The sequence below is a fragment of the Mauremys mutica genome, chromosome 5, assembly GCF_020497125.1.
Source record: "Mauremys mutica isolate MM-2020 ecotype Southern chromosome 5, ASM2049712v1, whole genome shotgun sequence".
Classification (NCBI taxonomy): Eukaryota; Metazoa; Chordata; order Testudines; family Geoemydidae; genus Mauremys; species Mauremys mutica.
This window is the reverse complement of record NC_059076.1, coordinates 127381912-127397304: the sequence shown is the minus strand read 5'-3', so window position 1 is coordinate 127397304 and position 15393 is coordinate 127381912. Positions and strand designations below refer to the sequence as shown.

The following is a 15393-nucleotide window of genomic DNA, read 5'->3' as shown; positions in this document are numbered from 1 at the left end:
ATGAATAAACCTTTAGATTTTAGATTCTAAAGGATTGGCAACAGCGTGATTTGTGGGTAAGATCTTGTAGCCCTGAGGATTAATCTGTTGGTCTGTATAAAATGTCTTTTTTATAAAAGCGTGTAGGCTGCATAGATTAATAGAATTTGCAATAGTTGTAACGCAAGATACCTAGAAGCTTCTAGGCCAGACATCCTGGCCAATTTCCTCTGTGACGCTGACAGCAACCTTTAAGACCCTTACTCAGAAAAGTAATAATAGGATACAAACCTACGCAAATTGTCTAGGGACTTTTGAATGTCTGCTAACCTTTCACCTAGTTGGGTGAAAAGTGGGGTTTTTCTGCCCACAAATTTCACACATACACCCGCAGATGCGTACATAGCTGTCATTAATACGTACACAAAAGGTCAGCCTATGAAAACAGGTACCCTCACCTTTCCATGGGGGAAAGACAAATTTGGGCATTGGAGGAAGGATTTCTCCCTATAAAAAGGGTGACAATCCACCATTAGGTGGGCGATACATCTTTCTATTCTTGTCGTCTCAACCTACTTCGAAGCCTCTTTCTCCTACGAAAGCTGTCAATACTAAGCCGTAGTATTAAGTCTTTTCACAGCTGTAAGTATGAACTAAGTCTTATTTCTGTTTTACTTTAAAACATCTAGTTTAAAAAAGGGTTCAACTCATAACTAAACTTCCTCTATCAAAGGTGTGAAAATTCACTCTAGTGCTACTGTTGCAGAGTGCATTTAGAACTGTGATATTTTGTAACTTTGTAATCTCAAACTGCTTTTAACATTTTACATTTACTTCTTGTTTCATTGATTTTAAATAAAAGGTCTTTATTGACTATTTCTGTCTCAGTGTAAGTTTCCTGTCAAATACCCCAATCTCCTTGTATAAATTCTGTGAAACCTGATTTAAGACGAACTTTAACTTCTGATCACACATATTGGCGAGCCATACCCATATTATTAATATCTATTAATTATTATTATTATTAATTAATTAGAAAATTAATTATTAAATAAAACTAAATTAAGTGGATAAAATCCACTGTCCCTACTAACCCTCCCCAAATCAGGCTACAATCTGATGTGTATATTGACCTGGGTCTGGGGCTTGATTCTTTTTCTTTTATTTGGGTGTTGGTTTTTATAACCATTTATCCCCAGGACGAGTGGGACTGGTGGTGATACTGAGAGACTGGAGTGTCTAAGGAAATTGCTTGTGTGACTTGTGGTTAGCCAGTGGGGTGAAACCGAAGTCATTTTTATCTGGCTGGTTTGGTTTGCCTTAGAGGTGGAAAAACCCCAGCCTTGGGCTGTGACTGCCCTGTTTGAACAATTGGTCCTGAATTGGCACTCTCAGTTGGGTCCCGCCAGAACCGCCTCGTCACAGCATTTCCACCCATACCGCAGGTACTCTGCAAGATCTGGAGGGAACGAGCTCAAGTCACATTGATAGCACCAGCTTGACCCCGTCAGCACTGGCACACATCTCTCCAAGACATGTCCGTGGAGGCCCTGGTCACCCTTCCACTCTTCCCGGACCTTATGACGCAAGATCAAGATCATCTTCAACATCCGAACCTCGAGTTGCTTCACCTCACGGCGTGGAAGCTCCATTGTTGAACCCGATGAAGCTTTCCAGTTCAGACCAGGTTAGACAAGTCCTCCTTGGCAGCGGGAAACCCTCTACGAGAGCCACCCTACCTTGCCAAGTGGAAGAGATGTTCAATCTGGTTGGCGCAGCACCATTCATCCCTGTCGCTAGCCTCATTGCCACTCATTCTGGACTTATCTCCTCCATCTGAACCAGCAGGGGCTTTCGTTATCTTCAATAAGAGTTCACTTAGCCGCCATATCGACCGTCCATCCGGGCGCAGGGGTCTGCTCGGTGTTTGCTAACCCTATGGTCAGCTAATTTTTAAAAGGACTCAACAGACTGGACCCTCACAGCTGTCAGCCTATTCCCACCTTGGAACCTCAACCTGGTTCTCTTTAGGCTCATGGGACCACCATTTGAGCCATTGGTGACATGCTCCCTGCTCTACCTCTTTTACCAGGTGGCATTCCTGGTAGCGATAACCTTGGCCAGAAGGGTGTCTGAGCTCAGGGCCCTAATGTCCGAGCCTCCCTACACCCTGTTTTATAAGGACAAGATTCAGCTCGGGCCGCCTCCTGCTTTCCCCCCAAAGGTTGCATCGCAGTTTCACATTAACCAGGATATTTTCCTCCCGGTGTTCTACCTTAAGCCTCATTCCAGCGGCAGGGAACTGAGATTCCACTCTCTGGATAACGGCAGGGCACTAGCCTTTTACATCGAGAGAATGAAACCATTCAGAAAATCGGTCCAGTTATTGTAGCAGTGGCGGACAGAATGAAAGGTCTGCCGGTATCATCACAATGCATCTCATCATGGTTAGCGTCCTGTATTCATGAGTGCTACAACCTGGCAGGGATTCCCACCCCTCCAATCACAGGGCAGTCCACCAGAGCGCAGGCTTCGTCAAGAGTGTTCCTGACTCAGTTCCCACTCAGGAAATCTGCAGAGCCATGCCCTATGTGATAACCCAGCAGACCAGAGATGATGCAGCCTTCGGACGAGCAGCGCTCCAATCAGTGGAAGACTCTGACCCCACCACCTAACCTTGGGCTTGTAAGTCACCTGATTGGAATCGACATGAACAAGCACTCAAAGAAAAAATGGTTACTCACCTTCTCTTAACTTTTGTTCTTCAAGATGTGGTGTTCATGTCCATTCCAATACCCACCCTCCTACCCCTCTGTCGGAGTAGCTGGCAAGAAGGAACTGAGGAGGTGGTGCGTCAACAGGGCTCTATATTCAGCGCCATGAAGGCGCAACTCCAGGGGGCTCCCAGGCTGATCCAACGGATGTTGCTAGGGGAAAAATCTTCCGACTACCGTGCACGTGCGTGCGTGCACACCTGATTGGAATGGACGTGAACAACACATCTCGAATAACAACAGTTACGAGAAGGTGAGTAACCGATTTTTCTTCCAGGTAGTCCATGTGCCTATTTTCATTCCACCGGTGATCCCCACTGCCTTAGAAAATTTCACTAGTTACATGCATCCATTTTCAAGCAGAATTCCCTTTAGATTGCATAGGAAATGATGGCTGCAATCCAACATAAGCTCTTAAATAACTGGGTGCTAAATTTCATGCAAATGAGCGATCCCAGTGAAGTTAATGGGACTATTAACATGCTTAAATGCTTTGTTAGACTGAGGCCTAGTTCTTCTAATACATTTAATTGTTTGTCATATAAATCTAACTATGATCAAACTTGCTGGCAACATCAAAATTGGAAGGGTAGCAAAAACACAGGCAGACAGAACCAAAACTGCCAAGTAACCTTGAGAAGTGGGGGCAGAAGGGCCTGCAGGCAGTGAGGAGAGATTTGCTATTAATAATTTTAAAGTTGAGCTCCCTAAAAAATAAAAAAATAATAATAAAAAAAGAGGAAGTAAAGAGCACAACTAAAAATAGGATGGGAGTGGACATAGCCAAGTGGCTGCCCCCTTTGCACTGAGGTGAGTTTATTTTCATCTTGTCTCTTTAACATTCTCCTAATATTAGTTATTAATGTAACCAAGCATTTGCAGAGACGATAGTCAATTGGAATTGAGCATCCAGGTGGTCCATTGAAGGACTTCTATCCTACAAAGTTATACACAACCAAAAATAAAAAAAATTGGAAATCCACCACCTTCATGTACTGCATAGGGAACATGCAGCTAAACAAAATAACCCTAGTTTTCAATATTCCTTTGTTCTTTTCTCACTTGCCTGCAAATATAGTTGTGAAAGAGTTGGGGGGGGGGGAATAGTTTATAAGGGCATAGTAAATGGAAGTGCTTATGGCTATGCAGACGTCAGTCCATTATTTAAGCTCAACTCCCTAAAATGTACCAGGCATCTTAAGGAAATCTACAAAGAGGAAAACAGTTTTATTACATTGAAAAATACTGGATACAGATCTTTTTTGGAGGGGTCAAGTTAAAATATCAAATGAGGCTGTCTCGTATACGGAAAAGTTGGACCATATGCATATCATGAGTACCTCTTCACTCTAGCATGAATACAAATATTTGATAATTTTAGGAAAAAATCAGACCACCAGGGGGCATTAGAATTTTGCTGCAGGTTTATATAAGGCTACTTTGTGTGTAGCAATCTAAAATATTAGTATGCCTTTTTTAGGGATCCTGTCACTTCATTGTGCCTTTATAAAACTGTTGATACAGAGCATGAAGTGAGTCCTATTTTAGGGAATTAAAAAAAAAATCAAGCACAGCAGAATTAATCAAACTTACTGTATTTTATTATCCATCACTTTACAGCCCCACTACATCATTTGTAAAGCTAAAAAATACTTTCTTTTTCAAGAGTTTCACTAAAATATTTATTTATATATTGTAAAGGGTCTTTTCTTGGAATGGTTTTTGAACAGTGAGAGTATAAAGACATGTTTGTCATTGTAAATTACGAGACGCATAGAATCATAGAAGATTCGGGTTGGAAGAGACCTCAGGAGGTCATGTAGTCCAACCCCCTGCTAAAAGCAGGACCAACCCCAACTAAATTATCCCAGCCAGGGCTTTGTCAAGCTGGGACTTAGAGGTTTTTAAGGATGAAGATTCCACCACTTCTCTAGGTAACACATTCGCGCTTCACCACCCTCCTAGTGAAATAGTTTTTCCTAATATCCAAACTAGACCTCCCCCACTACAACTTGAGACCATTGCTCCTTGTTCTGTCATCTGTGACCACTGAGAACAGCCTAGCTCCATCCTCTTTGGAACCCCCCTTCAGGTAGTTGAAGGCTGCTTAAAATTCCCCCTCCCACACTCTTCTCTTCTGCAGACTAAATAAGCCTAGTTCCCTCAGCCTCTCCTCATAAGTCATATGCCCCAGCCCTCTAATCAGTTTTGTTGCCCTCCACTGGACTCTCTCCAATTTGTCCACGTCCTTTCTGTTGTGGGGAGCCCAAAACTGGACGCATTACTCCAGATGTGGCCTCATCAGTGCCAAATAGAAGGGAATAATCACTTCCCTTGATCTGCTGGCAGTGCTCCTACTAATGCAGCCCAATATGCCGTTAGCCTTCTTGGCAACAAGGGCATGCTGTTGACTCATATCCAGCTTCTCGGCCACTGTAATCCCCAGGTCCTTTCTTGCAGAACTGCTGCTTAGCCAGTCAGTCCCCAGTGCATGGGATTCTTCCATCCTAAGTGCAGGACTCTGCAGTTCTCCTTGTTGAACCTCATCAGATTTCTTTTGGCCCAATCCTCCAATTTTTCTAGATCAGCTTGGACCCTCCAGCATATCTACCTCTCCCCGAGGTTTAGTGTCATTGCGAACTTGCTAAGGGTGCAATCCATCCCATCATCCAGATCGTTAATGAAGATGTTGAACAAAACCAGCCCTAGAACCGACCCTGGGGCACTCCGCTTGATACCGGCTGCCAACTAGACATCTAGCTGTTAATCACTACCCATTGATCCCCATGATCTATCCAGCTTTCTATCCACCTCACAGTCCATTCATTCAATCCATACTTCTTTAACTTGCTGGCAAGAATACTGTGGGAGACTGTATCAAAAGTTTTGCTAAAGTCAAGATATATCACGTCCTCCGCTTTCCCCATATCCACAGAGCCAGTTATCTCATCATAGAAGGCAACCAGGTTGGTCAGGCATGACTTGTCCTTGGTGAATCCATATTGACTGTTCCTGATCACCTTCCTCTCCTCCAAATCTTACTACAGTGAATGTTGAAGCTAGTCTTGCATTATAAAACTGATTTGGATTCATCCCCCTAATATTGCCACAATTAAATGAATCCAATTGTTATATGCCAGTTTCTGAATCATATGAGGCAATTCTTATGAGGAGTTTGTAAGATAGGAAGATTTAAAAATTAAGTTTCACCACAACTGTAAAATAATTTTTAGCCTAGAAATGCTGAGCCTAATTCTAATCTCACTTATGCTAGTGTAAATAGTAACTCCACTGTAACCAACGAAGTTGAAAGCTGGTATGAGATCAACTTCAAGTCCTCCAAATTTGTTCTAATATTTGTTAGGGATGACTCATTTGGGGCCCAGTTCAAAAAACTCTTAAGCACATTGACTTCAGTGAGACTTAAGCACATGCATAAGTGTCTTTCTGAATTGAGACCTTAGTTATAAATAAAAGTGTCTTCCTCATATATTAGACTATATGGAGTCTACAAAGTGCAGAGGGCTTCATTGCTGGGGAATGACAGACAGAGAACCACATGAGTGGGAGGAATAGGATGGAGGGAGACAGAGCCACCCAGAGGCCAGTTATGGGAGTGATTGGGAAGGAGAGAACCACGTGGAGGTGACTACAAGTGCACAAATAAAGTGGATGTAAAATGTCCTTGGCTGCCCAATATGTACATAAATTCCTTATCAAGACCTCCTTCATTCAAATATTTCCATCTTGTATGCAAGGTGTGATGGATATGAGCGTTGTGAGCAGAATGAAGGTTCTTTGGGATCACTGAACTTAGGGTGACCAGATGTCCTGATTTTATAGGGACAGTCCCAATATTTGGGACTTTTTTTATATGGGCTCCTATTACACGCACCCACTGTCCCCCAATTTTCCTATCCTGATTTTTCACACTTGCTATCTGATCTGCATATTTCTGTCTTTTTAAGACATCGCCTTAAAACTCTTTTTCCGGTCTTTCTAATATTTTGTGTTTTTTGAGAATACTACATCATTCAGCACATAGGTCCTCCCTCTCCTTAAGTAATAGATGTTTACTGCCTTTGCTCCAGGGTAATAAAGGGGTTTTGGGGTGGGGGTTGTTGGGGTTTTTTTGGCCTGGAAATAGTTCTGCTTTTCATACAATGACTATTTTTCATGAGATCTCTCTAGTTTTAAAATAAGTTTTCAGTATATTGCTTTTAATTTCCTGAAGAAACTTCCTGTAAATACTTGTTAGCTCATAGCAGGGTCAAAAAGAAGAGTTAGCTATTGAACCTAGAAGAAAAATTGCTACAAAGTTCAGTTGATAGTTGGCTCTATTCCATAGTCTACAGTATACTGCAGTCTATCGTCACTCCAGCCCCTGCTCCTTTGCTGCTAATAAAGAGCAAAACGAACAAGCCTGAGAGCATACACTGAACAGTAGCTTAACTGTTTGTCTTACTTTATTTTACCTCATCTGCTACACAGTAAGGTTATCGAGATAAGGTTAGTGTTGACCATGGCATTTATTTATTTTAAGCAGTTTTTGGCCCACCTTGACTTCTAAAGCCAAGTCGCAACTGAAATTACAAGGGTGGGCAGAGGCAGACTAGGGGTTTATGGGGCCGTGAGCCAGAGCAACTGGGGGCCCCTCCCCACCCCTTCTTCCTGCAGTCCCCCTCATCCCTCCAGCGCTCCTGCCAGGGAGCAGAGTCAGGGTGCAGGGGTGCCCCCAATTGGCCGGGGTCCCTGGGCACGGGCCCCATTGGCCTAGTGGCTAATCCGCCACTGGGTGTAAAGTGATAATATTAAATGGGAAATTGGGGAAGACAAGTTGTTTGGAAATGAAGGACACCAGTCAGTCAAGCTTCCACAACATTTTAAGAATGTCTACACAACATAGCAGTTATCACTAGTTGTAGAGCCCTAGATTATTATAATTCATTAATATATCTCTGTGTGTACAAGGAGGGAAAATTTTAACAGCCTACCAGCTTGTAAAAACTTAATTTTTTTCTGAGAGAAGTTGTTGTTAAAGACTAATATACATGTGTTTTTTTAAGTGCTCTTCTGCCTACTTAGCCCAATTCTTAGCCAGCTGATTCCCTTGGGGTTGTATAGGTTCACAGTAAGTACAGAACTTCGTTTATGGGCAAAAAGGTATACCCGTGTTCTTTATTTTGCCAGATTTTCTTCTCAACATCGATTTTGGGCACCCAATGAAATGGAGGAAGAGGTGGAAAACAAAGAAGTAGCCGAAATGTTGAAAAGTAGATGCATAACTTTTTCTGGCAAGTTTGAACCGGTGAAACATAAATGTCGAGCGCCTATGCCTGATGGGAGACTATGTGAAAGACAAGATAGGGTTAAGGTGCGCACTTAATATCATAATTTCTAGAATATGCCATACATAGAAAGGTCTCATGAAAATATTTGTTCAGGAGTTTACATCTCATTGCAAACAAGGCTAAAGTGAGTGAAAATTCATGTTCAAAGAAATCTCCACTTGGTTAGCTCAGCTAGGCATCTTTATCTTGCACATGGGAAGCACATTGTTCTAAGAGAAAATTGTAAATGATGTTTTGAAATGAGCTTTTAAGTATATTCGGCATTGCTCCATCTGCATGTGTCTACAAAGTTGCAACAATATGACTTCATTTATGATGAATGTCTCTGGGTCCAATGTCATAAATCACAAATAAGTGTCTACTTTAGCAATTGGGGGAAGTATTTTTATTTATGGGGCACTTTGTTTAAAAATCAAATATTTAATGCAAGGTTTCCTTATCTTTGCTATAAATAAAAGCTTACATTATATTAAAAAATGGAAATTGGGTTTTAAAACTTACTTTTCACACTTTCTGCTCTTTGTTTGCTGTTTTACATTTCTGTCCATTTGGATAATGAAGATAGACTGATTTCACTTTTTTTGTGGTAATTTCTACTCTGTTACAGTTGCAGGGTTTCATTTCAAAAATGTTATATTTGAGTTCCAAAACATTGCAGGGAATATTTGTTTAATAGGAATGTATGTTAAATGTTTGTGATATGGAAAAGTTTAGCTACTGTAATTTAAAAAAAAAATCAAGAGCTATTTCTGCTGCACATACTGTGGTATCTGAGCATCTGACAAGGAAACAGCGCCCAGTAGTTGTTTGCTGGGTGGTTCTTCCTTCTCCTCATTCAGTGCAGGAGTGTGTTTGATATTAGTGGCTTTTTCAAAACATTATAATCCTTATTGTTGAGGGGACAGCAAAGAGATGGGCTTTTATGAGAGATTAGTTTTTTTTATAAAAGCATAATTTTATAAAACTTAAATTATTGGATAAATTTGAACAATGTTTCCTTAACATTAAACATTTTGCTTGACTATTACATACTGTGTTTGCCATTATTAAAGGGTGTGAATGGGTTGAAATACTTAAAATGGAATTCCTACATGTTCAGGGATTTAGCTTTAAAAATACAAATACAGAATTAAAACCCTGGTTCCAGAGATGACAGGGCAGCATTCTGTCTGTTAAAAGGCCTATTATTTATTGCTGTTGTACTCGGAGTTCATTTCATTAAGGGCTCAATCCTGTGAGGCTGTGAGTGCCTTTAACTCCCACTGAAGTCTGTTTATGGTTTCAGTGGCAATTTAGGGCTCTCAGCACCTCATAAGAGGTGCTAATAATCCAGTCCAATATGCCAGTACAAAGTGTATCATTTAATTCCAAGAATTGACTACTAGCAACATGAGATTACATAGAAATGTTTATTCTCTAACTCGTGTCATTTTTTCCTTCCCTCAGTGCCCTTTCCATGGGAAGATAATCCCTCGGGATGACTCTGGGAATCCTGTTAATCCAGAGGACAAAATGAGAGAAGAAAAGAAGAGGTTTGAGAAGCAGGCAGAACAGCCAGGTTTGTGTGAGAGATTAATTGGAAAGGTGTCATAAAGTGTTGAGGGAGCTGAGAGGTTCACTCTGAACATAAGCATAGATATTGAGGGTGCTTTTTTACTATATCCATTCACTGAAGTAATCTTGCTTTGTAGTCATAACTTGATACTGTAACAGACAAGGATTTGGAAGAAAACTATGCAAGATATGATCAGTGTGACCATAATTCACTGAACAACAAAACTGTTATCAGGCCATCATGTTAGCTACGTAATGCTGAGCTGATGCTAGAAAACAAGGTTAAAGGTAAGGTTTTGGGTGTCACAGTTCTTTGGGTTGTAGAAACATCGGCCCAAGACTGTCAAAAGCAACTGTGATTTTTGGCTGCCCAGCTTGAAACAGAAAGTGCTGAGCACCTACCACCTGAAAATCAGGTCCCTGGAGGGTGTCACAAATTGGGCACCCAAAAATAACTAATTCTTCCTCAAGTTGTGTCCCTATGGGTGCCCCACTGTAGGTGTTTTTGCGTCCCTCCACTGCTGATCAGAGAACCTGGTAGCAATGCCAGTTCGGCCTGCACGTGAGCTGTCCCCCTCCTTGTGCTCTGCCACAAGTCTAGCCAGCATTGCCTGGGTAAACCCTCCTCAGTTCCTTCTCAACTGCCCGTGGCCACAGACAGAACTTTTAGCTGTCTATCAGATTAACAACTCTCTAAATACCTGTTCATCATTCCTTTTAGTTTCCTTTCTGACTATTACTTAGTTTTGCTTTGAGTTTTTCCTTTTGTTCCTTTAAAACAAAATTTAAAAGAATGTTTTAAATTTTAATTTCAATTTTTATTCACCTCTTCCTCTTTCCCTTGTACGTGGACCATCCCAGGACAGGGTATGCCCAGTTCACCAGGCTTTGAAAGGTGTCTCAACTGCAAAGAAGCCATCTTGGTGATGGACGGACATTTGCATTGTGTCCGTTGCCTCCTGGAGGTTCCCCAGAAGTGTGGTTTATGCCACAGTTGAAACCATGGTCCCAAAAGGACAGAGAGCTGAGGCTTTAACTGTCTTCTAATGGAAGCAGCTCTCCAACCGCCTTCAGACCCACCTCAAGATTCACCACAGCCCTCTATATCCAAAGGAAGTGAGCCTAAAAAGGCAACAATCAGCCATTCACATAAGGCTTCTAAAAAGAGAGTCCTCAGAGCAAACCCTGAACCAGCCCAAAAAGATCACCAACTTGTTCAGTATCATTGGTACTGATGGCACTGACGCCGTCTCAATGAGCACATTGGACTGCCTAAGGGACCCAATGTCCACAAGCAATGAAACATCAGTACTGACTGGGCGAGGCAAAGACCTTGCCTTGGGGAAGATTCCATTGGTGCAGACGATGACGTCAGTACTGTCAACGTATGCCAAACACAGTTGGATCGTTTAACCAAACTACATCACCAACTCCATCAATACAATTGTCCTGGCATTAACAACCACCACTGGTACTGGTATCTATGACATCACAAGACTTCAGATACTCGCGAGACCTCACAGTGTCTCATGTTCCTGAGTTTCTTCTACTCAGTACCAAGGCCCCGGTACCAAGTTTGCCTTGAGCTCCAGATTCCCCTTTGACATCAGGCTGTGCAGCCCCAGTCTCCAGTGGGGAGTCAGATAATGAGCAGGAGGAGGTAGTCTCCCATCACTCCTTTCAGTACCTTATTGTGCCCATTACCAATCTGGACCTCCCTCACCATACCGTCAATCTGACCCTCAGCCTCCCTGGTATGGTCAAGCATAGTACCAACCACTGGGACCCTTCCCACCATATCAATGGCATTACTGGGATCCCTGGCAGGCATATAGACATCATGCCTCCCGAAGTTCTAGTATGGCCCACCAAGAACCAATGAGGCACCCTTTCTCTGCCTCTCTATTCAGAGCCTCCTGAAGAGATGAAGGAAGAACAGAAAGTCAACACTGAGGAAGAGGTTATGCCTCAGACTAACATCTCATCTTCCTTACCAGATTGAGGCAGTGATGTCCCCTCCACCATCATTAGCGGATGACTTTAAACTTTTTCAAGACCTAGCTCAGAAAGTGGCAAACACACTGCAGTTACCACTACAGGAGGTTACAAAATCACACCATAAATTGCTGGACATTCTGCACTCCTCTTCCTCCTCAAGAGTAGCTCTTCCCATCAACAAGACTCTCTTGGACCCAGACAAAACTATATCGCGAACGTCTGCATCGGCCCAGCCAACCTGTAACCAGACTGATAAGAAATATTATGTACTAGTGAAGGACACAATTTATTTTCTCCCATCCACCCCCTAATTCGATAATTGAGGAAGTGGTAAACTCCAGAGGTCGACAACATCTGAAATCCACCCTCTATAATAGGGTTTGGAAACACCTCGACCTATTTGGGAGAAAAGCTTATTCTTCCGCCACTCTTCAATTCCACATCACAAATTACCAGGCCTTAATGGCAAAATATGACTATCAACTACTCAAAACTCAATTCCTTTATTGAACAGCTTCCAGAATCTCACAGAGATCAATTGAGAGCCATCTTCAACAAAGGAGAACTGGTAGCCAGGACAACACTTTAATCAGTGCTCGACACAGCTGATACGGCAGTATGTTCCATCTCCACTGCCGTTGTGGTGCAGCAAGCCTCTTTTTTCCTACTGTATCCCTGCCTCATTTAGTGCACACAATGGACAGTGAATGAGGCAGAAAGTTGTAAGAGGAGAGAGGCTGTTCTCTTGTGTTTAAGGCACTGGGCTGATACCTAAGGGAGAAGGAGCCTATTTCTTCCTCCTTCACTGAAGTCCTGTGTGGTGTATATGAAAGCCACACGTGCAAGGGGCCTGAATATTGTTGCAAGGGCAACTTTAGTTCTGGCATTTCATTGAGTGCTTGACTTTGCAACCACAATATTTTTTTTATGTTGTAGTTTGTATGAAATACATAACTAAATACATTCATTTCATTGTATTGTATCAGAGGGGTAGCCGTGCTAGTCTGGATCTGTAAAAGCAGCAAAGAGTCCTGTGGCACCTTATAGACTAACAGACGTATTGGAGCATGAGCTTTCATGGGTGAATACCCACTTCGTTGGACGAAGTCGGTATTCACCCACGAAAGCTCATGCTCCAATACGTCTGTTAGTCTATAAGGTGCCACAGGACTCTTTGCTGCATTTCATTGTATTTTTGTTGTATGGTGCCTACTCTAAAATCAATATTTGTAATGTTCCTCTTCTCACTCTGTGTGTGATGATATTTGTTTATTGCTTATACCCAGTAGCACTCACAATGGACTACACCCTTTCTATACAGATACGGTGCAACCCTCTTGAGGAGCTCACATTTTAAATACAGTTACACCATTTTCCTGGAAAATATTCAGTGGCAGCTGTTCCTATATTTCTGATTAAAGCCAGCTAACGTTTCAACTGGAAGCAGTACTGATTTGTAGCAGGTGCTACATGTATGTACTGTGGTGATATCACTATAGCATCTACACCACTGTGGTATCATAAATACTGGTTCTGTGTTTTCATTGCCTTAGTGCAGGAATTTGGTATTTTCCTCCCAACTTCACATTTTTATTTACCCTCCCCAGGAGGAAAGTTTGCAAGGAATTCACCTCTAGTATAGTTATGCTTCTGTTTCTGCTTAGTAAGACCAGAAATAGCACTTCTGAAACTGGAAAAGATTGTGTGCCTTGTCCATATGTATTCCTGATACTTTGGCATCTTATTTGAAGTGAGTCTGGAATCCAATGATTCTTCGATTGTTAGATATTATTAGTTCAGCCACTAGCCTCCCCTGGAAGTCTCTTTTCAAAGCATAAATAACAGTAATTGGCCATCATGACCTAGTATTCAAAAATTGCTAACCAGCATAAAGGTGCATCTAAGTATAACCCAATAGCTCCGACTTGTGTATAGCAAGAGTGTAGTTATTTTGTTTTTTAAAAAAAGTTTTGACTTTTCTTATTTTAATTCTGGCAAAATCTACAGACAGAGAAAGGGAGTTATGTTAGTAGCTACTCTTGAGAGGCTAGTTTCAAACTAGAAACAGAACCTAAGGCCAGGCCTACACTCAAAAGTTAAGTCAACCCAGCTACATTGCTCAAGGGCGTTGTAAAATTCACACTCCTGAGTGACTTAATTAAGCCAACCTAACCCCGATGTAGACAGCGGTAGGTCAATGGAAGAATTGTTCTGTCGACCTAGATACTGCCTCTTGGGGAGGTGAATTAACTATGCCAGTGGGAGAACCCCTCTAATTGGCACAGGTAATGTCTATGCTAAAGTACTACAGTGGCACAGCTGTAACGTTTCAAGTGTAGACCAGCCCTAATGCTCTGGTGTAAAAAAATCACAAACTGAAAACTATTGATTTTTTTTCTGTGAAATTGACATTCCTCTAGGCTAGACATAATACTGATTTTTATTACTGTGTCAGTGTGGTGCTGTTGGTAACATGCTCACCTCTGGCCCAGAAAGATGTGTGCTTGAGTCCCACTCCACTTCTGACATTACTTTGCTGCCCTACTGAATGCCATTTTTAAGCTGAAATGTCAAACTGAGCTCCCTTCTGCCCACCATTCTCTGCCTGTCTAGTGGGAAGCTAAAGAAACTATGGCACTTAGTTTCCTGGCCAAAACTTCCATTCATTTAATTTAAAGAAAGTTTCTAATGTCTGTGTATTAACTGTTATTGAGCATATTTGCTCATTGGTCGTAGTATTTGGTTCATTAATTCTTGTCCATAGCTAAAGACTTTTAAATTAAGATCTGATGTATTGTTTTAACCAGTGTTTAAAAAGTCATGTCTTTCCTGCAAGTGACTTGTAACAGCATTACCAAGCACGTCAGTGTAGCTGTGAGGATTGTGCACATGTTCACAACACAAGGTAGTTTAGAGTTTAAAATAACCCACCTGATACTACACATACTTTGTTCTTACAGTTGGTACTGTGATTCCACACATTAGTGACCACACACTGCAAAATGAGGATCAATCATGGTCAAGAGTGTAGTTCATTCACTGCACAAAGACCCTGAGAGTGTTGGGTGTTGCGGTTATGTACAACAACAGTTTGTGGGGGAGACAGGAATAGCATGCACCTATTCCACCTTCTCCAGTAGCCCTGTCCATTTCCTAACTAGGCTTGTAAGGCTGAAAGAACAGGGTGTTTAAGCAATGAGTGGCAGGTTTGTAAAGATGACAGTAAATAAGATGTTACTTTTTGGGGGCCAAGGAAAGGTGCCTTTACTGTTCTAAAGTAATAAACACTTCCATTCCCTTGCCAAATTAAACTTTTTATTTTACTCTTAAGTACAAAATTGGTCCTTTTACTAGTAATTTCTAATACAGGCCAGAATCTAAAGACTTCCTGAGGGAACTAATCTGGTTCCTTTTATTTAAATGTATATAGATCTAATTAATGTTTGCTGCTTCTGATTTCAAGTGCATGAATTTGTAATGGGTACTCCCAAGAAGACTCTGCTTATCAGAAACTTTAGGCTAGCTCAGATCATGGGTTTCCTGTGTTCTTCACTCTACTGGAAGGTAGATTAATTTTTATCCCCATGTGACTGAATGGAAAAACAATTATGAAAAAGTAATATAGTCCATATGATAATGACCAGTGTGTGTCTTGGCAATACAGTCACTACTGAGATATTTTTAAAAAGTTAGGCTTGAACATTATTAAATTAAAACTTAGTTTAAAGTATTAGATT

General features: G+C 41.6%; 1 protein-coding gene across 2 annotated transcripts in view; it reads left to right on the top strand.

The window, feature by feature from the left end:
- The window catches only part of UVSSA (UV stimulated scaffold protein A), a 100427-nt gene that overhangs the window by 73730 nt on the left and 11304 nt on the right, over positions 1-15393 (top strand). For both annotated transcript variants that reach the window (XM_045019033.1, XM_045019034.1), the window contains 2 exons: positions 7944-8127; positions 9551-9662. In XM_045019033.1, coding sequence (XP_044874968.1) covers positions 7944-8127; positions 9551-9662 — 296 coding nt within the window. The remainder of the gene's footprint in view (positions 1-7943; positions 8128-9550; positions 9663-15393) is intronic.